Below are 27,668 nucleotides of genomic sequence, written 5' to 3' on the forward strand. Positions count from 1 at the left end.
GCTTGACTTGTGGCTGACTTTTCTTGATTCCCCCAAAATCCTCCCTTTAGTTTAGAAGACTGAAACAATATATGTATATATTGCTTGTCCTCATATTTTCATCCTTAGTTTTATGTCAACTCTGTACTGTTTTTCAGTGAGTAATATTCAGGATTCCTATTTCTGTCTTTTTTCTCTCCAGCGATATTATGAACAACAAGGTGTTCTACCAGCACCCAAACCTAATGAGAATACTGGGCATGCATGAGACTGTGATGGAGGTCATGGTCAATGTGCTTGGAGGAGACAAATCCCAGGTTTAACAACATCTATTTCTATATTTATCTCTGCTTCCAGAGGCACCCACTGCGTTCACTGCACCGCCTCACCAGAAATGATGTCACTCACTAATAGAAAGCTGTGCTTTAGTCCAGCTTTTGGTGTTATCATTTGTGTGTGAAGTGTGGTCAGAAGGTGAATGTGCATTAATGAAGATGTGGTCCCACTAGGTGGGCTTTCTCCTCAGGCTGAGTATGGGAGTGAGGGCAGAAAGGGCAGAGTGTGGCTGGCTGGCAGTGTGTGGAAGTGTCAGGCCTTTTAGACGTTAATTAGGAACGAAGACAGGCCGGGGAATTTATAGTAACAAGCCTGGAGGAAGTCATTACAGTAAACTTAGTACCCTGAAATGAAGCAACAACCTCTCCAAAACCACTTGTTATCAAATTACTGTTTTTTTGACTGACAATTTGTTAGCAACCTGTAGACCTACTATATTTGTGTTCACTGTTCATAAACACACGAGACAGTCTGTCTTGGCTGTGATCTTGTTTTGAAATACAACCAGGTCAGATGTTTGACCCTACTTAGTCTGTGTGTGCCATCCTACAGGAAATTGCCTTCCCCAAGATGGTGGCCAGCTGCTGTCGCTTCCTGTGCTACTTCTGCCGGATCAGCCGTCAGAACCAGAAAGCCATGTTTGACCACCTTAGTTACCTGCTGGAGAACAGCAGCGTGGGTCTAGGTGGGTACAGCTCTCTGTGTCTATGTTTAGCAGCTAATGATACAGCAGCTACTTGGTGATTAGCCCAGTGACTACTGATGCTGAGCTACTACATCCTTTTACACACAGCTTAAACAGTATGGTTGTCACCATATTGTGTCAGCCTGTGAATGAAGGGCAACTACAACATGTCTGTACAACCACCTCCAGCATGTGTGAAAGACAAAGTCTAAAAACTGACAGCACTCTCATTAAAATGGGTGACACACTTTTGCCATCATAGGACTCGTTGTGCGCCTCTCAGCTCACATACATTAGGCTCGCACCTTAGAAGACGCTGAGAGTCTATCAGCAAAGGGAGCGACTCATCTCACATTCTGTTAGAAGACGTCGACGCCACAGTCTCAGTGAACACCCTGCTGCGCCGAGAGGGTGTCTCCCATACACACACATGCACCTAGTCACTGAGGGAACACGCGTTCACTTCACAGATTGCTCATTAAACAAGTGACAACAATTTATGGTGTATGGACAACAAAAATGAAATCTTACAATAAAATCTTTAATACCTATCTTGTAAAAAGGTCACAAGATGTAACCACAATATTATAGATAATATTAGACAATATTATAGATAATGTGTTGGTAAGCACAATCCTACATAAACTGGTTCCCATAAACCCTGTGGAAGCTAATATGACTAGAAGATATGACCAAGTTTCCAGTGAAAACTTTAACACAGTAACTAATCAGTATTAACCAGCTGTAAGCAGATTAGCTGCAAGTAACATTTAGAAAGAGTGGAAACATCACCCCCTGCTGTTTGTACAGCATTTTGTTCAAATGTGAACACAGACATAAGCTGTTTGTCTAGAGATATTAAGTAAGTAGAAACGAACAGTTGAGCAGTTGTGACTGTATGTGTACTTTGTATTGCAGCTTCACCAGCTATGAGGGGCTCCACTCCTTTAGATGTGGCTGCTTCATCAGTGATGGATAACAATGGCCTGGCTCTGGCCCTGGAAGAACCTGATCTGGACAAGGTACGACTTTTTGTTTTGTTTACTTTTTTTAGTTTCTTTTATCTGTTTGATTCTGATACACACGCAAAACTGCTTCTAAAGAGGAAGATACCACAGTTAGAACCACCCAGGATGAATAGATTAAAGCTACATACTGTATATGTTGGGCTATATGGGATGTTCTGTATGCGCTCTGCCTGTAGGTGGTGACCTACCTGGCAGGATGTGGTCTTCAGAGCTGTCCAATGCTTCTGGCTAAAGGTTATCCAGACATTGGCTGGAACCCCATTGAAGGAGAACGTTACCTTTCCTTTTTGCGGTTCGCTGTCTTCGTCAATGGTAGGACTGCAGTTACCATCAACAGTCTTTATTCTTTTACTGCATCTGTCTCTAAACATGTAGAAAAAACCTTGCAAAGTTCCAACTAAGGCCTTCTCTCAGTTGCTTAAGGCAAAATCAACCTGAAGCTTTTGCCTGAGGCTGTATGTTAGAGTTTAAGAATGTGTGTGTGTGCTGTATTTTTCTGCTTACATTAATTCTGTATTTCCTTGTTGGTTTGTATTTACTGACATCCATCCATATTATGTGTGTTCTAGGTGAGAGTGTGGAGGAGAATTCGAGCGTCGTAGTCAAGCTGCTCATCCGTCGTCCGGAGTGTTTCGGCCCTGCCCTGAGGGGAGAGGGAGGGAACGGCCTGCTGGCTGCCATGAAGGAAGCCATCAAAATCTCAGAGACACCCGCTTTGGACCTGCCGGGCTCTGTCCAGGGAGTCAGCTCTGATGTGTAAGCCCCAAAAGATCAGGCAAAGCTTCGAATCAATGCGGAGGACTTGCTCTGAAGATTAGCTGTTCATCCCTTTTGCCTTGCATCTCTTTGATGCCCTTCAAAAATGTTCTTCTTCTTTCCTCTTGTTTCCTGTTCTTTCCCCAGGTCTGCTGATGGGGATGACGAGGAGGAGGTGGTCCACATGGGCAATGCCATTATGTCCTTTTACTCTGCCCTCATTGACCTTTTAGGACGTTGCGCCCCAGAGATGCACGTATGTTTGCTCAAAATTGTGAATTTTTAAAAATAAATGTTTTTCTTGGACACTATTTTCACCTCCTTTCCCCTTCTCCAGCTCATCAACAAGGGGAAAGGTGAAGCCCTGCGTATTCGCGCCATCTTGCGATCTCTGGTGCCCACTGAGGACCTTGTGGGAATTATCAGCATACCACTCAAAATGCCCATCATCAACAAAGGTATTTCCATCAGAGGACACACATCATATTCATTTGCATGCTGCGACAGAATGTTTGCCTCACATGCAGATACAAAGGCTGTGAAACTCTGCACATTCAGTGCAAGGCGGAAGGTTATTGATTTCATTTCACCGCTCATGCCCTTTTAATCAGCACAACACTTTACTGCACACTCCCATAGCTCTGAGTAAGCCAGATCATTTCTATAGCGAGCTGTCTTGCTCTATTGATTGATCTGCATAAGCATGGCAAGGCTTGCCTCTTAAATTTTCTGCTGTGAGCACCGCCCCATGAGCTCTGTCAGCAGACCAAGAGTGAAGACAGCGAGCCGTGTCTCCAGCAGCAGCAGCAAAACCCTCATCCACATGCTGCTGCATGCCGCCTAATGAATACGCACGACTCCCCTAATCAGAAAAGACTTGCCATTATGTACTGGAGGCTGTTCTCTGGGCGTTTTCACCGCTTCACACCTTGCATGGATTACCTTGTTTAAAATGCTGTCCCTGCCTTTCTCTGTCTCAATCTCTCTCAGATGGTTCAGTGACAGAGCCGGACATGTCAGCCAGTTTTTGTCCAGACCACAAGGCCCCCATGGTTCTGTTTCTGGACAGGGTGTACGGTATTGAGGACCAGAGCTTTCTGCTTCACCTGCTCGAAGTGGGCTTTCTGCCAGACCTTAGGGCCGCTACCTCTCTGGATACGGTGGGTGAACCTGATAGCAACACAGGGGAGAAGTAATGAATGGTTGGCCTCTGTTGTGTGAACTTCATCAAGGCATTTCATGATCAATATTACCGGGCAACCTTTTATACTAATGAGGAGCTCCTCATTACACCATGGTTTAGGTTTATTTTCAGGTGATTAATGTAACTGTTATTTATTCTTATTTATCAACAAAAAGTTTATATAAGTTTCTAAAAGTAGATGAACAGAAAGCTGGCCCGCCCACCTCAAAACCTTCAAATCCATATGATGCAGACTTTTGCTTAAAATGAATCTATCATCACATAAAATGTTAAAATATGAATTATAAAGCACCACAGCTGGACTGCAATGAAGGCAGCTATGCTGTAAGTTAGGGTGTGTGGGCTTGTTTTAGTGGTGCCCACTATAATTGTGAGTTCCAACAGCTTTGTGGGGACCAAAATGCTGGAACCCCACAAGTTTAAATCGCTATTTGAGGGTAAAGACTTAGGAGTTAGGGATGGAATTAGGTTTAAGTTAGGACTAGAGTGAGGGTTCAGTTATATTGATTAAAGTCAGGGTAATGGGTAGGGTCCCCACAAAGGTAGGTGGACAAGGTTGTGTGTATGTTGTGTACAATGTTAGTTTTTAGTAAAAGTAATCCCCTAGACAGCAATGAGAACCCAGAGCAAAGGCTGGAACATCTGTGGCAGTCCCCAAGGCTGCTGTCTGGCCCCGTCAACAGTGTTAATGTGACAGCAGCTGAGAACGTCACTCAACCCCCAGCTGTTTGACATGAGGCAAAAGACAGTGCTTCTTATACTGGCAGATATTGTGCTAATTTAATCTATGTAGTATGTATCCTCTTTCTAAAGAAATTCTCACTTTTAAAAAGGTAATACTGAAATTGTTGCATCTCATGACCTATGACCCTTTTTTTCTACAGGAGGGTCTGTGCACCACAGAGACAGCCCTGGCCATGAACCGCTACATCGGCTCGGCCATGCTGCCGCTCCTCACCCGCTGCGCCCCTCTCTTCGGCGGCACCGAGCACTATGCCAGCCTCATCGACTCCACTCTTCACACCATCTACCGCCTCTCCAAGGGCCGCTCGCTCACCAAGGCCCAGAGAGACGCCATAGAGGAGTGCCTGCTGGCTGTCTGCAAGTGAGGAGCATGAGAAACTCTCCATTAGTTAGAGTTAAAAGTTTCTCTCTAGCCAGTGATAATACATGAAACGTTTGCACTATAGCAGCTGGTGGGAATAGCAACGATCGACAGTACACTTTTATCAGCTTTCGTGCAAAATTCTACAATAACTCAAGAGCTTGGTTTCCCTAAATATCCCTTTAAGACAGTGTGACAAAAGTGGTCGGAGTCTGAAGATTTTACCGTTAAATGCAGCCCTGGGTAGCAGTGCTCTTATCTCTCTCCCTCACCTTATTCTGCAGACACCTTCGTCCTTCTATGCTGCAGCAGCTCCTGCGCCGCCTCGTCTTTGATGTGCCCTTGCTGACTGATTACTGCAAGATGCCTCTGAGGGTGGGTGGCAGTTTTTTTAAAACTCTTTCAAAGTCCCTTTGCCATCCCCTATCTCGCCTTTATCTCATATTCCATGTTGCCCTGCGTCCATGCCTCAGTTTTTGTTCTTTCCTGTCTGCCTTTTCATTCTTTTTCGTTTCCACGTAACTTAACCTTTGTTTTTTCTGTGTGGTCGCTGCGTGGTCACGCTTTACTACCTCGGTTTATTAGATTGTCAGCTCGGTGGGAAGCTACCAACAAGCTTGTTTCCACCAACTCTGGTGCAGGTGTGCCTTTAATGTAATGTTGCTGGTGTTCGCCTCCCTCTCTCTCACAAACACACACACTCACAGGTGCACAGTTGTAGCACACCCGTGGTGTTAATCAAAACAAGGGGGGAGGAAGTATTGGACTGTGTGATTACAGGCTTGTTGGCTCCACTCCATCCGTCTGGCCACAGGAGAGAAATACTGGAGATGTAATAGATTGTGACTGGCCTGTGAAATGGTGGACACACTTGTTCTTTACTTTCATGTACACATTTGGGTTTCATTTGTGCTGAGTGTGGGAGAACTGACTTCCCTTTGAGGTGCTGTTTACTATGCATGCATGGCCTAGTGCCACTGTGTTGTGAGAACATACACAGGCTTCATGCTCGCTGCTTGTCATGCTTAACTGTCCTGTCCACTAAATTCTGCATATTTATTGCTCAATGTGTCTTGCCCTTTGTCCTCTGTGTGTCCTCCAGCTGCTCACCAACCACTATGAGCAGAATTGGAAGTACTACTGCCTCCCGTCGGGCTGGGGCAGCTACGGCACGGCGTCTGAGGATGAACTGCTGCTCACCAAGAAAATCTTCTGGGGAGTGTTTGACTCACTGTCCCAGAGGGTGAGGAGTCACTCGTGTCTATCAAGTATTTGTTCCTCCTCTGCAATTTTGTTGTGACTTCATCATTACCTGAGCAATACACATTAACATTTATCTGTTCTTGAAACATTTTCCCAGAAAATGTGATGCCACAAACACTGAAAATATTTAAATAAAAGTCACATAATTCACCACAGTTTTGATTAACATGCATGTATGCAGGGAGCTTATTGGCACAGATATCTCGAGGTCTGTTCGTGATGCAGATGGCTGGACTCAGCACATCTCTCTAAATGCACACTCATGAAAGCAGGCTGGCCTGAAAACATCAATATCTGGACAACCATCATTGATCCAAAGTCTCTAGCACACTGATTCCCCAGCTTTTAGAATAATTCTTTATTAACGTCTCTTCCACAGGCCCCTGCTACTCTCAGGCTAGAGTGGCTGTGTAGCTTTATTTAACTTCCAGCTTAAATGAACAACTTTGTATTTGTTAAATAAAGATACTATTTGCAGAACCGTGTTATAGCAAAATTTCTGGAGATACATTTTGCATTTAACTCTTCTGTCTTTCCTCATGCAGAAATATGACCCAGAGCTATTCAAGATGGCCATGCCTTGCCTCAGTGCCATAGCTGGAGCTTTGCCGCCAGACTATGTGGACGCCTCCATTAGTACCACAGTGGAGAAGCCTGTTTCTGTAGATGCTCAGGGCAACTTTGACCCCAAACCCATCAATACTGCTAAGTAAGTCCCATTGGAGCCAGATGTCAATGAGATATATATGTACTGCCTCAGCTACTATATCTTACCTGTCATGAAATGCACAGTACATGGCTATACATGACTTCAGTAACATGCATTTGCATATGCTGACTCTCTCTCTCTTCAGCATTGCCCTTCCAGAGAAGCTTGAGCACTTTGCCAACAAATATGCCGAGCATTCCCATGAGAAATGGTCTGCAGAGAAGGTAAGGCCAAAGATAAGAGTCTCCACCTGGGGAAATGGGTATTAAATGGTGCAGTATTAGACTTGTAACAAGCCATGAGTGTTGTAAGAGAAGGAGAGGACACTAAAAATGTCTCGCCTCGAAGAAATACTGCACACGACGATAATCAGCTGAAAAGCCTTTCGGCTACATGAAAGTGTAAAAAATCCATTCAGATTAATATCTTGATATTGTTCTTCTTTCCAGTATCATAGCACTGCTCCCTTTGTTTTAATTGAAAGCAATACTCTGGGCATGCTGACAATAATTGTGCTAGCCTCTGTGTAGAAGGCCTCTGCTCTCTTTTGTGCCAACTGCTTAGCCTGCTTTGTTGCATCTGTCAAAAAAATTCACAAGAGCTGAGAACAGCAAGAACTGAATGTACCATGACTCCTTAATGTGTTATGCGTACTTAATCTCTTACCCACTCTTTCAAGTAATAAATCATGTCCTTAGTGGATTCAGAAAGCAGTGAGGATCGCTTTAACCCTCGTACATCCCTCTGTACTTGTGCCTCAGGTGCTGCTGGGATGGAAATATGGAGACTGTGTGGATGAAAAGGCCAAGACTCACCCTCAGCTCAGGACCTACAAAGCCCTAACAGAGAAGGTACAGAATGTCGAATGTGAGATTTTTGAGGAAGATGAAGAATTAGGCTTCTTGGCTAAGTCCTTGTTCCTCATTTGTGTCTCCATGCCTCAGGAGAAGGAAATTTACAGATGGCCAATTAGAGAATCCCTGAAGAGTATGCTGGCAATGGGCTGGAGCATCGACAGGACCAAGGATGGAGAGAGCATGTCTCAACAGAGGGAGAGTGAGAAAATGAGGAAGATCTCTCAGGCTTCACAGGTACAGTACAAAGAATATTTCTCAGACAGATACTAACTTATCAAATGTTTTTGCTGTGCTGGAAACACAAAACATTCATTGCTGTTGCACCACACCAGACCATTAATGTTGTGTTGTGGAAGGTTCAAACACCACAGGGCGTACAGTATGCAATGAGTAGAATGGTGATAAAATCTGCTGTCCAGTATGAAATATGAGGATAAACACAATCAAACATTTTTGGTGCCTAAAGATAAAATCAGTCTTACGTGAGACATCTCCTTTTTTTGTCTATTTTTCCAATCTTTTAAACAAGGATGTTTATATGTGACATTAAATGAGATGATTATCATTTAAACTCATAGGGATAATAAACTGGTTTGCAATTTATTCAACACTATGAATAATAATAATAATTAACTAACTATTTCAAACTATTTCAACTTCTCTGCTTGATATGTAGGTTAAAATCAAACTAGGTTAGTTTACATGTATTCTCAACGGCAATAATGTGGTGTTACAACTGACTCATAACCAGGTTACTGGTTCACTTTAAATATAAGTAAAGCTCACATTAGTTTGTAATCCTATTTATTTTCCTCCTTAACACAAATGTTTGGATATTTCAAAACACATCATAATTTCTGTTTTTGGTTGAGTTTGGAAATCCCTGGTCAAGGCTTATACTCACTATGAGTTTGGATTCTCTTATTTTTAGGACAGTACCACTTGTTTGCAGTTACTAAATGTAGTTGTAAACATGCAGATCAAACAGTTATTTACTCAGAACACAAAGTTGATTTTGTTGCTTATCTCCTTGCTCTTAACTTCAGTGAAAGCCTTAAGACAAAGCTTAATCCTTTAACAAATGCTGTTAAAGCATCTGACATCAGAGTGTCGATTTACAGAGGTAATTAATAAGAGAGCGTATCTCACAATAAATCTGCATCTTTTTGAACATTTCTAGGCAAATGGGTTCAATCCCAGCCCGATAGACACAAGCAATGTGGTTCTATCCAGGGAACTGCAGGTGAGTGACCCCACATTTGTTCTGTTGTACTGTTTTCTTTTTTACATCAAATAGTCTCTCAGTCTGAATATGAGATGAAAAAGCAATATTTCCTGAATGTGGATGAGTAACGTGGGCGGGACGTGCTCCTCACTAAGATGCACCGTTTGTCTCTTTTGTCTTTGGTTCCAAGGGGATGGTGGAGGTAGTCGCTGAAAATTACCATAACATCTGGGCCAAGAAGAAGAAGAGTGACCTTGGAAGCAGAGGTGATATGCTAATATAGTCAGTCATAGAGTCTTATTAAACAGAGACACCAGCAAAACAGAGAGGAAAAGGCAATGTGTGAGTGTGTGTGTGTGTGTGTGTGTGTGGTGTGTGTGAGTGGGTGGATGTTAAGTGCCACTCGGTCGTTGCAGTGTTTATATGTGCCTGTTAGCATATGCAAGTGTCTGCCTTGCTGGTCTTGACTAAATAGGTTCAGCTAAGTGGTCCATCCATTCCACTTCACCATCTGCCTTCACACACACACTCAGTAGAGACCTGTGACTGTGTTTTCAGGCGGAGGAACACACCCTCTGTTGGTGCCCTACGACACGCTGACAGCCAAGGAGAAGGCCCGTGATCGAGAGAAGGCCCAGGACCTTTTTCGCTTCCTGCAAATCAATGGCTACAGCATCACAAGGTCGACACACACAGGATGTCACTGAATATATTATCATGCAGAAACTTCACACGACCTCCTAACTTTGCCATTTAATAGATGACAGTATAGGTGGTTGGTGGAGTCCTTTACCAAATGCTATTAAAAGAGAATCAAAAGTTATTTATGGTCAGTGTCTTATTGTGCTGCAGAGGTTTGAAGGACTTGGAGCAGGATTCTTCTTCCATGGAAAAGAGGTTCGCTTATAAGTTCCTCAAGAAGCTGCTCAAGTATGTTGACTCAGCTCAGGAGTTCATCGCCCATCTAGGTATGACAATATTACATAGGACATGACCACAAAACATATATGTTGCCGTCTTGTTACTCAGTATCTCATGTTTTCAATCCAGAGGCCATGGCTGCCAGTGGAAAAACAGACCGGTCCCCTCATGAACAAGAAATCAAGTTTTTTGCCAAAGTAAGTATGTGATATAAATTCAGCCACTGAATGTGTATAATAACTTTTAAACTCTATTTAACCAGCAGCCTGATTTGGTCTTGTCATCATCACCGTCCTCCCTCAGGTTCTTCTCCCTCTCATCGACCAGTACTTCAAGAACCACTCTCTCTACTTCCTCTCCTCCCCCAGTAAGAACCTGAGCAGCAGTGGCTACGCCTCCAACAAGGAGAAGGAGATGGTCACCAGGTGCCCGTTTACAAAATCACACGCAGCATGATGATAAATCTTTACCATTCTTTACTTAAAATCTTAATCTCTAATCTCTTTATTCCTTATCTTCTCTCCAAGAATGTACTCATTGTGGTTTTCTGATTTCCTCCCCCTTTTCTAACCTTCACACCTGAAGCCTGTTTTGTAAACTGGCAGCTCTTGTCAGACATAGGATTTCACTCTTTGGTAAGCTGATTACTACTGACTGGTCAGGAACGTTTGTGTGTGAATGTGAGAAATTATCATTTTATCATGTCTGATGTTTTTTCATATGGTTTGAGTGCACAACAAACTTTTAATATTATAACATTTATCTGTAAAACTGCAGAGACAACCCTCACACAACATCAGCTTAAGAAATGAAGATTAATTATTTGATTTTTTTTTTTTTTAACCAAATCACTAACCTACATTGTCAGATACATAGCCATGAGCTCAGCGCTGCCATAAGAGACTCAGTTCAGATCAAGAAAGTCCTGGATGACAGCATGTATGTTCACATTATATTGATTGCTTTTCTTTTCATGGTGTCTGGTAGGGAGCGACTCCACCACCATGGTGAGCTGTCTGCATATCCTGGCACACACTCTGGACACCAGGTGGGTACAAATTTGGCAGAGCTAAAAACTCACAGGGAACCTGGCACCCCCCTTTGGGTTTTCCTCTTGAAATGAAAAGTTAAAGAAACAAAATTTAAATGTTAACAAAAGCCCTCAGTTCGATGATGACCGCGTTTGAACACTAACTGTTTGAGAGGCCAGCTGTGTTTTTCCAGTGTGAGGCTGTGACTTAGAATCTAACCTCTGCTGGACCCTCAAGAGGAGCATATTTTCTTTTAAACAGTTAATACTCTCGTGTCTTATGGGAGGCGCTGGCATTAACAAAGAGCATCCTCTGGCATTTAAATAAGCGAAACAAATTTCATGCAGCACATGCTGCCCAAGGCTTGAAGTGTTCTTTAGAGACAATGCACTGTTTGTTAATGCAGCTCACACCTAATGAGGCTAAATCAGCAATGTATTATTGTGTCGTGTTTGTGCTGAAGAGCTACAGCTGATGCCCACAGACTCTGTCTTTCATTTCTCCTTCCTACTGGGACACATCAAGGCTTAACAATGGATAATTTACTCAGCAATGTTATGAACTGTGAAATGCTGAAAATGGACAGACTAATCATATTAATGCATTGTGCTGTTTCAACGTGTCATACAGTATTTCTATGCTCCAATGTTGGCACACTCACCTTGGATTTAAATATGCAGCTAATTCATTTAATAAATCATTTATGTTTCAGTGTAAGGGCGGTCAGGTTGATACTCATGTCTCATATTTCATGACTAAAACCCTCACAGAGTGAGAGTGAAGTAATTGCGTATGTGAGCGTGCCCCACTGTTGGTAAACAGTCTTGTCCTTTGCATACCAAAGGGTATCCAGTGGTTTATTATAGCCCTGCCCTTGCATATCTCCTCATTTGGCTCCAGTCGTTCATCACACTCTCCCTTCCCTTCCCTCCAACAGGACGGTGATGAAGTCGGGCTCGGAGATGGTGCGGGTGGGGCTGCGGACGTTCTTCGAGAACGCCGCAGAGGACCTAGAGAAGACCTTCGAGAACCTGAAGCTGGGGAAGTTCACTCATTCGCGCTCACAGATGAAGGGGGTGTCGCAGAACATCAACTACACCACCGTGGCCCTGCTCCCCATCCTGACCGCTCTGTTCGAGCACATCACCCAGCACCACTTTGGGGTCGACCTGCTGCGTGAGTCCTGACGGAGAAAGGAACGATCAGACATGTTGTTTGAGAGGCTGATAAAAAAGTAGAGCCAAGTGTCAGTATTAATACAGTGATTATATGCCTTTGACACCCTGACGTTATGGAACATCGTGTCAGTATGTCACACACTTATTTACACTAATGTACATCACAGGATACCCTTATAAATAAAAATTAGCATGATAATGAAGCACCTCCACAGTGCTTTAGAGAGTGAATATCCATTCAGCCTCTTTATTAACTAGTCTGTACTGTATTTTACAGTGCTATGTGAAAAGAAAATATGTGGTAACTAAAGCACATATTTGCTCAATTAATGACCATGCTAGCACTTGTAATTAGTAATTTTTAAGCATTTTAATTACTTTAAAACTTAACATAATATAACATAAAATAAACGGGTATCTGGTGGTTGTTATGGTGGTACAAGACAAAACTTAGGTTGTTTTTCTATTTGTTTTTTTTGTTTTTTTCCCCAGTGGATGATGTCCAAGTGTCCTGCTATCGAATCCTGACCAGCCTCTATGCACTGGGCACTGGAAAAAACATCTATGTAGAAAGGTATCCTAGCTTCAGTATTGACGTGTTCATTATCAGTGAATAAGCCCACTGATATTCAGTGCAGCATTCACCAGCTCTCACCTTCTCTGTGTCCCTCAGACAGCTGCCAGCTCTCGGTCAGTGTCTGGCCACCCTGGCCGGGGCCATGCCCGTAGCCTTCCTGGAGCCGCTGCTCAACACGTACAACCCCTGCTCGGTTTTTAATACCAAGAGTGCCCGAGAACGAGCCAGTGAGTCATATGTAATTATTCTAAAATAAGAGTTCATAATAAGAAGTGGTCTAAGATGGCAAATTAAACAGCAATTACTATGGAGAATGAGCACTTCTCTCAGTGCACTTACTGTGCCTCGTTATAATTCAGTCGTTGAAAGATTCATCCCCGTCATAAAATCATAAAATATGTGATAAGAAAATCTAATTTTGACGACATAAACATTGTTGTGATATCAAATCAATCCTCTGTGGTGTTTTTTTTTTTTTTTAAGTCCTAGGCATACCAGACTCAGTTGAGGAGATGTGTCCTGGGATGCCACGGCTGGACGGCCTGATGAAGGACATCAATGACATGGCTGAGTCTGGAGCGCGGTACACAGAGATGCCTCATGTCATCGAGGTGGTGCTTCCCATGCTGTGTAACTACCTGTCCTACTGGTGGGAGAGGGGGCCCGAGAACCAGCCAGCCAGCGGGGGCAGCGTCTGCTGCACCACTGTCACCTCGGAGCACCTCAGCCTCATTCTGGGCAACATCCTCAAGATCCTCAACAACAACCTGGGCATCGACGAGGCCTCGTGGATGAAGAGGATTGCAGGTGGGCATGGGTTGCTATAACATCTTGTGATAATGGATCATTTCCTGTAGCTACACCACTGTCTTTGTATAGCGATAAAGGCTATCACTGCTTATGTTATGCCTATTTTCGTTTATATATTCCAAAACACTGAATGCTACAGGATACAGCAGCAAACGAGCAACAATCCTGAGTTAAAAACTTTAGGCTAAACAAAAAAAAGCTTACACTGAATTACTAATGTGGTACACCAAGCTGAAAATTGGGCACTGCTGAAGGGGAAAATATGACTAAAATATTGACAAACTGTCTGATATACCTACACATTTTAAACAACTTTCTTTCACTGTACAGTGTACGTGCAACCCATCATTAGCAAGGCTCGCGCAGACCTGCTGAAGAGCCACTTCCTGCCTACACTGGAGAAGCTAAAGAAGAAAACGGTGAAGGTGGTGGCAGAGGAGGAGCTGCTGAAGGCAGACAGCAAGGGAGACACCCAGGAGGCCGAGTTGCTCATCCTGGATGAGTTTGCCGTGCTCTGCAGGGACTTGTACGCCTTTTACCCCATGCTTATCCGCTACGTGGACAACAACAGGTTAGCTCCCTGAGTAGCAGACGATGGAATTCTCCTAAAGGGGCATTTAGGGAAAGACGGAGCAGACAGTAATGTTTGCAGAAAAAGTGCTATGGATGTATTAATCTCTCTCTGCCACTGCAGGTCCAGGTGGCTGAAAGAACCTGATGCTGACTCCAATGAGCTCTTCAGGATGGTCGCTGAGATTTTTATCCTCTGGTGCAAGTCACACGTAAGTTCTTTCATCTCCAATTCATATATTTTGGACTACGAAAAAACAGTGATACAGCACAGTTACAGTGTCTTTCTTTGGCATTTGTTTTTCTGCAGAATTTTAAAAGAGAGGAGCAGAACTTTGTGGTCCAGAATGAGATTAACAACCTTTCCTTCTTGACTGGAGATAGTAAAACCAAGATGGCTAAGGTAGGGTTTTTATCTTCACTTCACATCTCACCACTGTCCTTCCTTTATTTCCTTATCATGGAGCTTTACAGAGCTGCATCAGGCAGCAGATTATCACCCCTGCAGTCATATTTAATGATATTAATATCCAGAAATAAAGAGATACATGTTACATGTTAACATTTTCTCTGCCATGTTAACACATGCATTTTTGTGTACATGTGCTAATACAGTATATTAACATGTAAAATGCCCATCTCAGGTGAACTGCGTATATGCACACAGATACAGTACTAACCTCTTGTCAAATAGCATGACTATAATAAAATTGATTTGGACTTATGGCTGTGTGTGTGCCTTTGTGAATGTATGCATGCTTATTACAAATACTCCTCCATACCCTCAGCCTTTGTCAGCATTACAGGGGTTAGAACTTATTTTCTTGTCTGCCTGGTTTAACTGTTTTAAAGGCAAACAAAATGGTTTTCATTGCAGTGCACGTTCATGTGAGGACTGTGAGCCTCACATTAATTGCCCTCTCGTCCTTTTCTTCTATCTGCCTCTTTCTTTCTGTCTCACTCTCTATCTCTCTGTCTCAAACAGTCCTTTAAGGAAAAGGTAGAGTGATGCAGTGCATGAGCTGTTTACCTGCCAGCTTATTGGCTTACACGCTCCGGTCGCCAAGCAGAAAAGCCAATAGCTTGTGCCGCTGTGCTATATAGTAGTCCATAGTGTATATATTATATATATTATATAATATTATATATTATATCAACTGATGATTTGTGGCCTCTATTCATTACCATGTGTGGCATGGTAACTTTGGTCATTCCTCATTGCCTCATGGGCGGAACACATCTCATCTGGAGTAATGAAGCACAGCCCTTCTGTAGCAAATCATGTGATCACATGCCACTGGTGTGTGTGTGTGTGTGCAGTTGATAAACTGTGGTACCGTGGTGTGTTTGGCCAATAGTTACCTCAAGCTATTTATATTATGTTGTAGTTGATGTGTGATAAGGCTGTGTGTGTGTGTGTATGTGTGTGTCAGTGTTGACATATATATCAATATGGAAATTAGTGTTTTCCTGAGCCAGCCACTTCAATTTGGCTCAAAAGTGGATTTTTTCCCTCAGTGGTAACATCTTGCTGTTCCAACAGAGGCCGCCTGCTAGTTCTGCTTTTCAGCTGAGGTGTGAGACTTCTTAATGCTTCAGTTTCACAGATTTAGCCTGGGCTGAAAAATAAATACCTCAGTCGCCTCTGGCTTTTGTTCAAATACAGTATGAGCACTCCCACTGTGAAATAAAATACTCTTAACATATCAGTTTAAATGTTGACAGGACATGCTTTTGTGCAACATTAATCTCAGCAAAAAAGGGGAAAATAGTATGTATTACCTCAAAACACCAGCTTATTAAAGCTTTGTAGCTTTTCTTACTCAACATTGTGAGTTGTCTGAGGTTAATATCATGATGTTTTTTTCTCCAGTCTGGAGGACAAGACCAGGAGAGGAAACACAAGAAAAGGCGTGGCGAGTTCTACTCTATCCAGACCTCGCTGATCGTGGCTGCTTTGAAGAAGATGCTGCCAATCGGCCTCAACATGTGCACCCCAGGGGATCAGGAGCTCATATCTCTAGCCAAGACTCGCTACCTCCTGGTGAGACAGCTTTTATGTGACCTTGCATTTGCCACACATTTGACTTGATGGATCTTATGACACTCAAACAACAACACTTATTAGAAATGTAACCAGCTGCATTTCAAAATAAGAAAGCTTTACATTTGTGTCCTATTTACTGGTTATGGCATTTTTTTTTGTTTTGCCTCCTGTTGTTCAACAGAAAGACACAGATGATGAGGTCAAAGATCACATTCGACAGAATCTGCATCTTCGAGAAAAGGTGATTAAGTTGATATCAGTATTTTGGTAACTGTTTTTAAGCTTCTGCAGATAGTAAGCTTGTGTTTGACATCCTTCCCTCTAACACACACCCAGTCAGAGGACCCAGCAGTGAGGTGGCAGCTCAACCTGTACAAGGACATAGTGATGAGGAGCGAAGGGCCTCCAGACCCTGACAGAGTGGTGGACCGTATCCAGAGGATCTCTGCTGCTGTTTTCAACCTGGAGCAGGTCGGGCTTAAACATTTATAGATTCTTAAACACATTATTAGCTGCAAATAAAGCATCATGCAGAGCGCAGTGTGAACGTACATACAGGCACAGTCAGGTTCAGGATGAGTCACCGAAATACACAGCACTAGTGCCGAGGAAAAACTAATGTGTGGCTGATGAAAATGTTCTCAGTTCTCAGCAGTGATTTTTCTTGCCTGATAGACAGTAACACCCAGTGCATTGATTGATCATCTTAACACTGACTTCTTCTATTCTCATTAGGTGGAGCAGCCACTGAGATCCAAAAAATGTGTTTGGCAGAAGTTGCTGTCCAAGCAGAGGAAGAGAGCGGTTGTCGCCTGTTTTCGCATGGCTCCACTTTATAACCTACCAAGGTATTACTTTATACTGTTACAGCTACAGTGTGTACATGTTTCCTATTCTTTTTAAGGTCTCAGATGATGTTAAACAGTCTTATAATCATGAATCCAGGATGATTCTCCATATCTGACAGTACCAGAGAGTAGGGCTAGGTGATATGGCCAAAAATGTTATTACAATAAAAAGTTATCGATAACCAACAAATAATTTCTTTAAAGTTTAAAGGCAAATTTTTGCTCTTGAGTGAAAGTTGAAGAAACCAGATGGTTAACTGTGGTTTTTTAATACTATTCTGTATGGTCAGAACATTACCAACACCAACCACAGAATATTTCACAAACCTCAGGTTGAACATACAAAACATTTAAAATGATAAGATAAAACATAACTTCTCCAAAACCTAACGTATGCAATGCATACCTCTATTCCTGAGACATGATTGGCAGTACATGATTCAAGTTTTCTATCTTTTCATGCTATCTAAACATGGAAATCACTGATATCACAGATTTGTTGTATTTCTATCGAGGAAAATTATATGTCGATAATTATTGTTTTTGTTTTATCGCCCAGCCTTAGCAAAGAGCTCCCTGTGGTGCTTCTACCAGATGTGACACTGTGTAGCAAAGTGCTGTAGCATCACCTATGTGTTTGCGGGCCAAATACTACTACACCTTCTTCTTTTTGTGTCTGACTCACAACTCTCATTTCTCTCCTCCTTGGTTTTTGACCCTGCATTAATGCACAAGCCTCCCTCCCTCCGCGTGTAGGACAAATGTCTGGCCCGCAGCTGTTATCAAGGAGTAGGGGAGGAAAAAAGGGACACTAGCAATTTCATGCCCTGCTGCTCTGTAACTCAATCACTAGAAGTCAGGCAGAGAGCTACAGTAGGGAGGAAAACAATTATGAGGCCCGACCCGGAGGTGGTCATCTTCAGTATGTGCTCAGTCGGTGCCGCCCGCCTGCCTAACAGCATGACTCATTTATTCAGAGTTGCTGACAGTGAAATATGACACAGCATAGCTAATAGTTATTAGACAGTATTTACAATGCAGGCACAATTGATTGTTTTTATTTGGAATAGTAGATTAGTGTTTGAGGGATGGATGTGAAGCTTCTGGATGACTCTTCCTGACTTTCATGCATTCAGATGTCATGTTTTCTCTGTTTTCTCTCTATTCAGCCTTTGTTCTCTCCTCAGTGTCACACTCTATTGTACCTCCTCCCCTCAGGCACAAAAATAATAATTACTTCCTGAATGCCTACCGACATATTTGGCTGGAGATAATGCATGAGAACACAGACTATGACAGTCTGCTCTCCATGCTGACGGTAACGTAGTGCTGATCCAGTGTTGCTGCTGTTTGACCTCGCACACCTCTCTTAACTACAGCTTGCTTTCCTCCAGGCACGGTTTATGCTGCAAAATTTAACTCCCATTCAGATATTTCCTGTGGTATTTCCACTGGTCCATATCTGCCGTAGTAATGCATCAAGCTGAATCTAAAACAACTGCTTTAAAGTTTGCCATTTTGCTTTCTTGCCCAGAGTTGTGTGAGAAGTTCGCTATCACCCTTGTGTCTTTACGCTAAATATGAATCTACAGCCAGGAGGTGATTAGCTTAGGACCAAGACTGGAAACAGGGGGAAACATGTTAGCCTGGCTCTGTCTCAAAGTAAAACCAAAGAAAATCCAGCTCACAAGTTAACTGTACAAATCCAAAGTGTAAAAACAATATGTTTTGGTTTTGCAGGGGGTTATGTGCAGAACTATTTCTTGATCAGTGACTTTCTGGAGTTATGTCTGTACAGTGAGCTGTTTCCAATCTTTACGCTAAGCTAAGCTAAGCTAAGCTAAGCTAACTGCCTTGGCTCTAGCTCCACATTTAGCATACACTCATGAAAGTGGTATTAATCTTGTCACTCTCAGCAAGAACTTAAATAAGCATATTCACTAAAAAAAATCAAACTACTCCTTTAACTGTTGTTGCCGTGCAGACACATGGCTACTTTATCTTTTAAACCATTGACAGGTGAAGTGAATAACATTAACATCTTGTTAAAATGCAATGTTCTTCTGGGAAGCCTGGGGTCCTCACATTCATCTGGATGGTACCTGACATGTATGATCTGCATAAACATTGTTAGTCTGCAACAATGTGTAGGTGGGTTGTACATGTCAAAGCAGTATCCAGGTGAATGCCAGCACCCAAGGTTTCCCAGCAGAACATTGCATTGAAACACGCTGATCAACATTATTCACTTCAATGCTGCGGCTGATCAGTGTATTTGTCACAGATGTGTATTTATAATCAAACTGATTGTTTCCTCTAAGGTGACCAGTTGAATGTGCCAGCACCCTAAACTAACCAGTATTAACCTCTTCTAAAGGGACTTCTGCCATCTTTTGCTATCTAACCCCAGCGAATCTCCTCTCACCCTTCCTTAGGCATCGCTCTATTAACCTCTTCCTCCTGGCCTATCAGAGAATATGGATAGAAACAGAGGAGTACTCTTTTGAGGAGAAGCTAGTGCAGGATCTTGCAGTAAGTACTTACGTGTCACCCCCAGTGCCCGTCTTGTCAGCCGGGGAGCCGAGCGTCGCCCCTACCACTCTCCTTTACTTGTGTCATTGTTGAAAGTGCCAACCCCACCGTCTACCACTGAGTCGTACCCAGTCATCCATGCAGTGTTTTTCACGCAGTCGGTCTGACGCCCATTTTTGGCAAGCATGACATCACCACTGATGTCAGAGCCAGCTCTTGTGAAGTGTTCGTTAGTCTGTCCCATCCCAATAGAGGTAAGAGAGCATCCAATCACGATGCTTTGACTTACTAATGAAATTTATGAAAGTTGTGCTGCCTTTCCTAAATTTTCCGTCACATTCATGCATTGAATTTGTTGTAGTGAAAGCACGAAGTACAGCTGCTTTCTATACAACTTTATTTTACTTTGCAGCCCATGAGAATCTATGATTTACATAGATTGATTAATAACGCTCACAGACTTTATGAAATAGAGTTTAATAAATTCTGCAAATTCAGTTATTTGATAGAAAGTAAGAGGCTATCATGAAGCACATTGGAACTCGACAAACCCTGCTGCGCCAATGGGTGCATTTTTTTTTCTTTCGCAATAATGAAATGAGGATAAAATTTGAATTAATACAACTTTTTGAAAATCTAATCTCCCTTTAGCTCTTTTAATAGTTATATCTCTTTTCACATTACTTGAAATTAAAGCCACGGGGCACCGCAAAAGAAGTTAATGGTGTAACAGATGAAGAACTTTATGATCCAGCCAAACGCACACATTTGCAGCGACCCCGCCCCCCACCCCAGAGAAAAGTAGTTCTGATGTGTCTGATATCATGAGCCGTCTCTGCTCCGGGATGAAATGACAGGAAATCTATGAGAGAGTAAACCTAGAGAGTGACCTTCTGCATGTATGTGAGTGCATGTGCCTGTGACTGTGTCCATGCTTGTGCTTGTGGTTTATTGTCTGCATGCTGTCAGTGTATCCAATCACTGTCTGTTTTTCTGACACTGCCTGATTTTCTTAAGGTAAGGAGTGTATAGTTGGGTAACAGTTAAATATCACTTTATGTACTGTTTGTACAAAGTGTCACAGCACAGATTTCTCATTTTAGCAGCTCATAGAGTATCACTGATACTGAGAGTGCATACCTAAGCTCCGGTATTGTGTTGCTTTGTCCAGAAAACGCAGCTCAAAGTGGAGGAGGAGGAAGAGGAGGAGATCAGAAAACAACCAGACCCGCTTCACCAGCTCATTCTGCACTTCAGCCACAACGCTCTGACCGAGTGCAGGTAGATACACACTCACTGTCACACACACCTGGCCACCTGGCACCGGCATTGCTTTACTCCATCTGTGCTACATAATAGTTTTGGCTTGCATCTTAGCTAATAAAGAGCTGCATTAACCTAAATCACTGCCATATATTTTATGCTAGGTGAGAAACACAAGTGGTTTTTGTATCTCTGCTTACTGTACCTACAATGCAGTGGCTATAAATATAATCACTGCAACTTGCTTATTATTTAAAGATGAGATGTGATTGTGAGCTATATAATGTTTAACCACTGGATATTTATCTTCCTTTTTTGTTAGTTCTTTGGAAGAGGATCCCCTGTACATTGCATATGCAGATATGATGGCCAAGGTATTTCATTCTCTTAATTGCTTTTACTGAGATATATGCTGTTCAGCAAAACTTTGCAGGTTTGACCTTGTGTTTTCTCTTTCAGAGTTGTGCCGAAGGTGAAGAAGAGGAAGACGAGGAGGGAAAAGAGAAGACGTTTGAGGTGCTATTGATTTCTCTGGAATGTTGTTCTGCTTTTCACTTTGTTTTTGAATCATAGTCTGAAGCGGCGCTCACTGTGTTATCATTTCCCTACAGGAAAAGGAAATGGAGAAGCAAAAGATGCTGTATCAGCAAGCCAGACTTCATGACAGAGGAGCTGCGGAGATGGTGCTCCAGATGATCAGTGCCAGCAAAGGCAGGAAAGCACACATACACACACACTCAACCATCTGCCTTCCTTCTGCTGCCTTCTTTGGTCTGACTGCGGTCTGTCTGATTTGTGATCGTCAGGTCGACTGGGCGCTATGGTGACTTTCACCCTCAAACTGGGTATCTCCATACTGAATGGAGGAAACACACTGGTGCAGCAGGTACGCAGCCTTGTTCATGCAGACATTGCACAGTTAACAGCATCAATCCTTTTATTAATTGTTCTTTATTTTAATGCAGAAAATGCTGGACTATCTGAAAGAAAAAAGAGATGTTGGCTTTTTCAAAAGTCTATCTGGACTAATGATGTCCTGCAGGTAATGAAGCCAGTAACCAATTCTTACACTTTACTTTTTGTTTCATTTCTCAATTGCAATTTACAAAAATATCAAAGGTCAAAATATCATCCACATGTTCTTAACATTATATTTTCTCTTGTGAGTTCCCTAAATTGGTGGAAGTGCAGTGCTAAATTGCACCTCTTATAAATACAAATAGCTGTAATACAGAATATAGAGATGCAAAATATCATAGTTCAGTCTTTGTCTTCCATCTCCGTCAGTGTCCTGGACTTGAATGCTTTTGAAAGGCAGAACAAAGCTGAAGGTCTGGGGATGGTTACTGAAGAAGGATCAAGTAAGTGAGGATAATAAACGCGGTAAACACTGTGAGTCTGTCCTCTTTGTTTATTCACCAACAATACAGTATGAGTGATTGATTTGTCCTCTACCGGGAGACATTTAATCATGCTGATACAAAGAGCAATACAAAGTGTATAAGTGACCTTAATGTGGGGCTGAATAAAAAACTTAAAAGTCAATATCTGCGCATTAGTTTCATTTTACAGTATGCTTCGTATCATTGTAGAAAAAGAACGTCAATACTTAAAGTTCAGCAATATATGTACTACACTCTGTGCTGTCGCTTCATGCTAATCAGCTGAGTATCTTTTTAAACTGATTTGTAGCTTTATTAGTGCAGCAAACTGATCTTTTCCCTCAGCAACCACTCAGTGTTACGGTACGTGGGCCAAAGCACAGAGGCAGCTCTTGCTTTCTGTGCCTCACCTTAATTACTTGATGTCTCCGAGCAAACACGCAGAACTCCTCTTGTTGTGCCGTGATGTGTCTCATTCAGGTTCATGGCGTTAACTGTTCTCTAATCAGGCTTGTAATTGGCCTCAAGACAAATGGCGCAGCATTATCTTGACGAAACATCTGCTCTTTAATTTGTTGACATACAAGCCCATCTCCATGTCGCGTCTGTGTCTCGTGTGTGTGTCATGTCGTGCGTCATCGTCATGCAGGTAAACCTGTGCTACTGTATGTCGTAAGTCCTGTCTGGGCCTTGTCTGCCTGTCTTAAAATGCTCACAATCACATCCACATAAGAGTCCACTTTTAATCAGAGGTTTCTATTTAATCTGATGGGTTGCATACAGTACATAAATATATTTTTCTCATGCATATTCCAGCTCATTTTCACCTCATAAGCTCAGGCATAAGTGATGGTAACTGTTAGTCTGGTACTGTCTAACCTGTAGTCTAAACACCTGCCTAGTGAGCAGACTTTACTGTACGACTTTGTTTAATTGTAACCGCATGTCAATGTTGCAAATCAGTGTGAGTATGTAAAGATATATCTATAGCGTTATCATTCTCTCCTGTTCCTACTTCTTCTGATTGAATCTCAATGTCTTCTCCTTTGCTTATGTCTGCTTTTGTTTTGTTTGTTTGTTTGTTTGTTTTCCTCTGATCATGTTTTTTATCTCATCGGTCGCAGTCAACGTGAGTGAGCGGGGTAAATACATGGTTTAGATTCTACTCATTCTATGCAATGCCGACATCTTGATTGCTCTCCGTTCAGCTCCTTCCCTCCTTCTTTACCTCCCTTCCTTCTCCTCCCTCCTTCCTCCTTCCTCCTCCCCCTCCCTTGCCCTGAATGCAAAACAACCACCTCTTTCTTTACCCTGGACTGAAGGAACGCATGCATGCTCTTATGACATCTGGATAGATTGTTCAGTCCACGGTCAGGTGCCTCAAACTGACTCAAATCTCTCCACTTCTTCTTTTATAAGAAGTCAGTGCTTGTCATTTGTGTGGGACCTTTTATGTTTCTTAATTTTAATGATACTAACCAGCGAGTATTAAGAAATAAATCTCCCAAAGCTTTGATTGTAAGGAACAACAAAGCTTTGCTGGTGTTAAACGACAAAGCTCAGTTTTATTCCCGTTATAAACCTTATTTCATTTGTGAAATGATGCACTACGCCTTGTTTGTGTGCTCTGAACTCTCAATATAGTGCACATAATTTGATGTCGTCTGACAAGTAGACAGCAGCTTTATGAGGAAGTGAAAGCAATGCAAGCTCTGATGCCTGTACTGACGTTAAAATGATGGGTCTCTGACCTTCTTATCACCAAAAGGGACAGTTAATCTCATTTCCTGTCCTCAGGTTCCAAGGTATTGCAGAACGATGAGTTCACTAAGGATCTCTTTAGGTTTCTGCAGCTTCTCTGTGAGGGCCACAACAATGGTAGGTGGACCCTTTTTCTATACAGCAAAATGTGAGAGAAGTTCCCATGAGCTGCATGTCTATAAACAGCACAGGTGTGAATGTACTCCTCTTTAACCAATCATTGTTTTAGATTTTCAGAACTTCCTGAGGACTCAGACAGGGAACACAACTACAGTCAACATCATTATTAGTACTGTAGACTACCTGCTAAGACTCCAGGTATGATATTAATGATTTATACACTTACTGTGTATTCATTTGTCTTCTGTAACATGCCAAATGCATTTATTGCCCTATTGCCCCTATTAGGAATCTATCAGCGATTTCTACTGGTACTACTCTGGTAAGGATGTCATTGATGAGGCCGGTCAAAGGAACTTCTCCAAAGCCCTAGCAGTGGCCAAGCAGGTCTTCAACTCTTTAACTGAGTATATACAGGTATAAAATCACAATGCAGTGCAACACAACAAGAACTAATTAAAATCTTAATTACAGTAAATGAATAATCTGAACCTGAAAGCGTAAATGGGATATTTCTGACCCTGTGATACTCTCCGTGCTGTTTGCTTCAGGGTCCGTGCATCGGGAACCAGCAGAGTCTGGCTCACAGCAGGCTGTGGGATGCTGTGGTGGGCTTCCTGCATGTTTTTGCCAACATGCAGATGAAGTTATCCCAGGTATATAGTTTTCACTACATTAAAATGATGGTTTTGCTATGTATTTGTCAGTGGTGGAAAGTATTGAAGTACATTTTCTCAAGTAGTTGTACTTTAGCTCAGCATTTAAATTTTATCCACTTTTTGCTATTTCACTGTGTTTCAAAGGGAGGTATTGCACTTTTTAACCTACTACTTTGCAGATTAAGTTTTTCCACATAGAGCGTGTTATCATCCTACATAATATGATGCAATACTACAGATTGAAGTTTGAGTAAAATTTGTACCACCTGTTGCCAAGTGGTTCAAATATGCAGTAAGGGTTTTATGGTATGAATCTTAAGAACTTGATTTAGATTCCTTCTTATACATTGATGGATCAGGTATAATAATCCAGTCACATAAAACATGTATAATAATGATTAACACTCTGAAAGAGGCCACTCTGCATAATGAGTACTTACACCTTTGAAACTGATTTACATTTTCCCAGCAGTACTTGTATACTTTTAGTTTAGTAGGATGTTAAATATGGAGCTTTTACTTCTAATTGAATACGTTTATATGATAGTATTGCTATTTTTACTAAAGCAAAAATCAGGATACTTCCATCCACCACCACTATTCATCCTTGTCAGCCACAGGCACCTTTAATAACTATTGCCACTAGAGGTCTCTCTAGTCTAAAGAATAACCCCAGGCTACTGCAGAACAGTCACATATGTAATTCCACTCTGCTGTATGATATATGACTTCATCTATGATTTTTTCCTCTATGCTCAATAAGGCAGGAATGGGATGAAATCCAACCACCTAACCTTATCTTGGTCTGACAGTAGACGCCAGGATGAAGGAGAGCACAGGTGGAAGAGTTTGAATTGGGTGCATCAAAGTATATCTCAGATTTATGGCATGCTAAATCCAGGCTCCACAGAGACCCTAAATGAGTCAGACTGACCTAGCCATCTGCTCCTAGACAGTAAAATAACATTAACCCTGGTGCTGATGGATGAATGTTTCCTAGAAGGGCCTTCTGGGCCCCAGCAGGGCCATTGTGGGTCCCCACAATCTTAGGCAGCCTTGATCTCTCTAAATGCAACTCTGGGATATTAGGACACAAGTGCCTTTTCAGGGAGGCCATCGGTAATCAGTGTGATATAGTGTAGTGTGATTCACAAGGTTTCCCTTTTCTGTCCTCCTCTAACAGGACTCCAGCCAGATTGAATTATTGAAGGAGCTGCTGGACCTACAGAAGGACATGATTGTTATGATGCTCTCTCTTCTCGAAGGTTGACTTTTTGATGACTCATTGACACCACATGAGCTGTGACAGCAACATTAGTTACAAGGATATTGTCTCTTTTTTATGACTTTCATCAAACAGATTTGTTTGTTTGGGATGTAATCAAATATTTACAGTAGCAGTGGCTTTGCTTAATCTGTATGGAACATTTTGTGTTTACTGACAGACTTTGCTCTTGACACTTTCTCTGTCACTTCACAGGCAATGTTGTCAATGGTACCATCGGCAAACAAATGGTGGACACTTTAGTGGAATCTTCTAGCAACGTGGAGATGATCCTAAAATTCTTTGACATGTTCCTCAAGTTGAAGGACTTAACCACTTCAGACAGCTTCAAGGAGTATGACCCTGAGAGCAAAGGGATCATCTCAAAGAAGGATTTCCAGAAGTCCATGGAGAACCAGAAACAGTACTCCCAGTCTGAGATCGAGTTTCTTCTCTCTTGCGCCGAGGCTGATGAGAATGACATGTTCAACTACGAGCAGTTTGTGGAGAGATTCCACGAACCTGCCAAGGACATTGGCTTTAACGTAGCTGTGTTGCTAACCAATCTCTCTGAGCATATGCCTCATGATGCTCGCCTCTCAACGTTCCTCGACCTGGCTGAGAGCGTTCTCAGCTACTTTGAGCCCTATTTGGGTCGCATTGAGATCATGGGTGGAGCCAAGCGCATCGAGAGAGTCTACTTCGAGATCAGTGAGTCGAGTCGTACCCAGTGGGAAAAGCCCCAGGTCAAGGAGTCGAAGCGGCAGTTCATCTTCGATGTCGTCAATGAAGGTGGAGAGAGCGAGAAGATGGAACTGTTTGTCAACTTCTGTGAGGACACCATCTTTGAGATGCAACTGGCTTCCCAAATTTCAGAGCCAGACCCGGTGGAGCGGCCGGAGGAAGATGAAGACGACAACCAGAGTGTGGTGGAGAACCAGGAGGAAGCAGAGGAGGAAAGTATAATGTTGGAGTCTTCCTCCGCCTTCACAATTGCCTGTATCTCTTTGAGAAAAAGCCTCTGCCACTTCCGCCAAATGCTAACTCTCAAGAGCATGAGGCGACAGTACAGGAAGTTCAGGAAGATGAGTGTGAAGGAGATGGTGCGAGGCTTCTTCTCTTTCTTCTGGATGATCATCACGGGACTCTTCCACTTCGTCTACAGCCTAATTTGGGGTTTCTTCCATATCTTGTGGACTACTATGTTTGGTGGCGGCCTTGTTGAAGGGGCTAAGAACATGAAGGTGACGGACATTTTGGGAAACATGCCGGACCCCACTCAGTTTGGCATCCACGGAGATGTGTTGGAGACGGAGAAGATGGAGGCGAGCGAAGCGTCAGCTTTGGCAGAGATGGGTCAGATGGCGCAGGGGGACGCAGCAGAGGCAGACCTGATGGCTGAGTTGCTGAACATCCAACCTAAGAAGGAGGGAAAGCACGGGGCTGAGCCAGGGTTGGGGGATGTGTCTGAGGTGGTGGTGGGGGACGCTCCATCCATTGCCAGTGCTGTCAGGCAGAAGAAGGCACAGGTCACTAATCATGTTAAATCAAACAGATA

At 42.6% G+C, this 27,668-nt stretch overlaps 1 protein-coding gene across 3 annotated transcripts in view; it reads left to right on the forward strand.

Moving 5' to 3' along the window:
- Positions 1-27,668, forward strand: part of LOC108892522 (ryanodine receptor 3) — a 100,925-nt gene that overhangs the window by 64,518 nt on the left and 8,739 nt on the right. Inside the window, exons 40-88 of one of the 3 annotated variants that reach the window (XM_051077956.1) lie at positions 182-296; positions 868-1,000; positions 1,919-2,022; positions 2,205-2,340; positions 2,598-2,784; positions 2,932-3,040; positions 3,122-3,242; positions 3,775-3,944; positions 4,873-5,093; positions 5,378-5,468; positions 6,196-6,336; positions 6,902-7,065; positions 7,211-7,289; positions 7,827-7,916; positions 8,010-8,156; positions 9,103-9,165; positions 9,338-9,413; positions 9,706-9,829; positions 10,000-10,115; positions 10,198-10,265; positions 10,372-10,493; positions 10,654-10,703; positions 11,056-11,116; positions 12,037-12,275; positions 12,770-12,851; positions 12,951-13,081; positions 13,338-13,661; positions 13,995-14,235; positions 14,359-14,446; positions 14,545-14,637; positions 16,108-16,278; positions 16,463-16,522; positions 16,618-16,752; positions 17,017-17,129; positions 18,348-18,447; positions 20,833-20,942; positions 21,247-21,298; positions 21,384-21,440; positions 21,536-21,635; positions 21,731-21,810; positions 21,890-21,966; positions 22,212-22,285; positions 23,431-23,448; positions 24,104-24,184; positions 24,297-24,385; positions 24,476-24,604; positions 24,739-24,843; positions 26,030-26,111; positions 26,327-27,639. In XM_051077956.1, coding sequence (XP_050933913.1) covers positions 182-296; positions 868-1,000; positions 1,919-2,022; positions 2,205-2,340; positions 2,598-2,784; positions 2,932-3,040; positions 3,122-3,242; positions 3,775-3,944; positions 4,873-5,093; positions 5,378-5,468; positions 6,196-6,336; positions 6,902-7,065; positions 7,211-7,289; positions 7,827-7,916; positions 8,010-8,156; positions 9,103-9,165; positions 9,338-9,413; positions 9,706-9,829; positions 10,000-10,115; positions 10,198-10,265; positions 10,372-10,493; positions 10,654-10,703; positions 11,056-11,116; positions 12,037-12,275; positions 12,770-12,851; positions 12,951-13,081; positions 13,338-13,661; positions 13,995-14,235; positions 14,359-14,446; positions 14,545-14,637; positions 16,108-16,278; positions 16,463-16,522; positions 16,618-16,752; positions 17,017-17,129; positions 18,348-18,447; positions 20,833-20,942; positions 21,247-21,298; positions 21,384-21,440; positions 21,536-21,635; positions 21,731-21,810; positions 21,890-21,966; positions 22,212-22,285; positions 23,431-23,448; positions 24,104-24,184; positions 24,297-24,385; positions 24,476-24,604; positions 24,739-24,843; positions 26,030-26,111; positions 26,327-27,639 — 6,832 coding nt within the window. Of the gene's footprint in view, positions 1-181; positions 297-867; positions 1,001-1,918; positions 2,023-2,204; positions 2,341-2,597; positions 2,785-2,931; positions 3,041-3,121; positions 3,243-3,774; positions 3,945-4,872; positions 5,094-5,377; positions 5,469-6,195; positions 6,337-6,901; positions 7,066-7,210; positions 7,290-7,826; positions 7,917-8,009; positions 8,157-9,102; positions 9,166-9,337; positions 9,414-9,705; positions 9,830-9,999; positions 10,116-10,197; positions 10,266-10,371; positions 10,494-10,653; positions 10,704-11,055; positions 11,117-12,036; positions 12,276-12,769; positions 12,852-12,950; positions 13,082-13,337; positions 13,662-13,994; positions 14,236-14,358; positions 14,447-14,544; positions 14,638-16,107; positions 16,279-16,462; positions 16,523-16,617; positions 16,753-17,016; positions 17,130-18,347; positions 18,448-19,564; positions 19,662-20,832; positions 20,943-21,246; positions 21,299-21,383; positions 21,441-21,535; positions 21,636-21,730; positions 21,811-21,889; positions 21,967-22,211; positions 22,286-23,430; positions 23,449-24,103; positions 24,185-24,296; positions 24,386-24,475; positions 24,605-24,738; positions 24,844-26,029; positions 26,112-26,326; positions 27,640-27,668 lie in introns of all 3 variants that reach the window. The other 2 variants (XM_051077957.1, XM_051077958.1) reach the window with 2 other exon arrangements.

This window comes from Lates calcarifer, linkage group LG19 (genome assembly GCF_001640805.2).
Source record: "Lates calcarifer isolate ASB-BC8 linkage group LG19, TLL_Latcal_v3, whole genome shotgun sequence".
NCBI lineage: Eukaryota > Metazoa > Chordata > Actinopteri > Centropomidae > Lates > Lates calcarifer.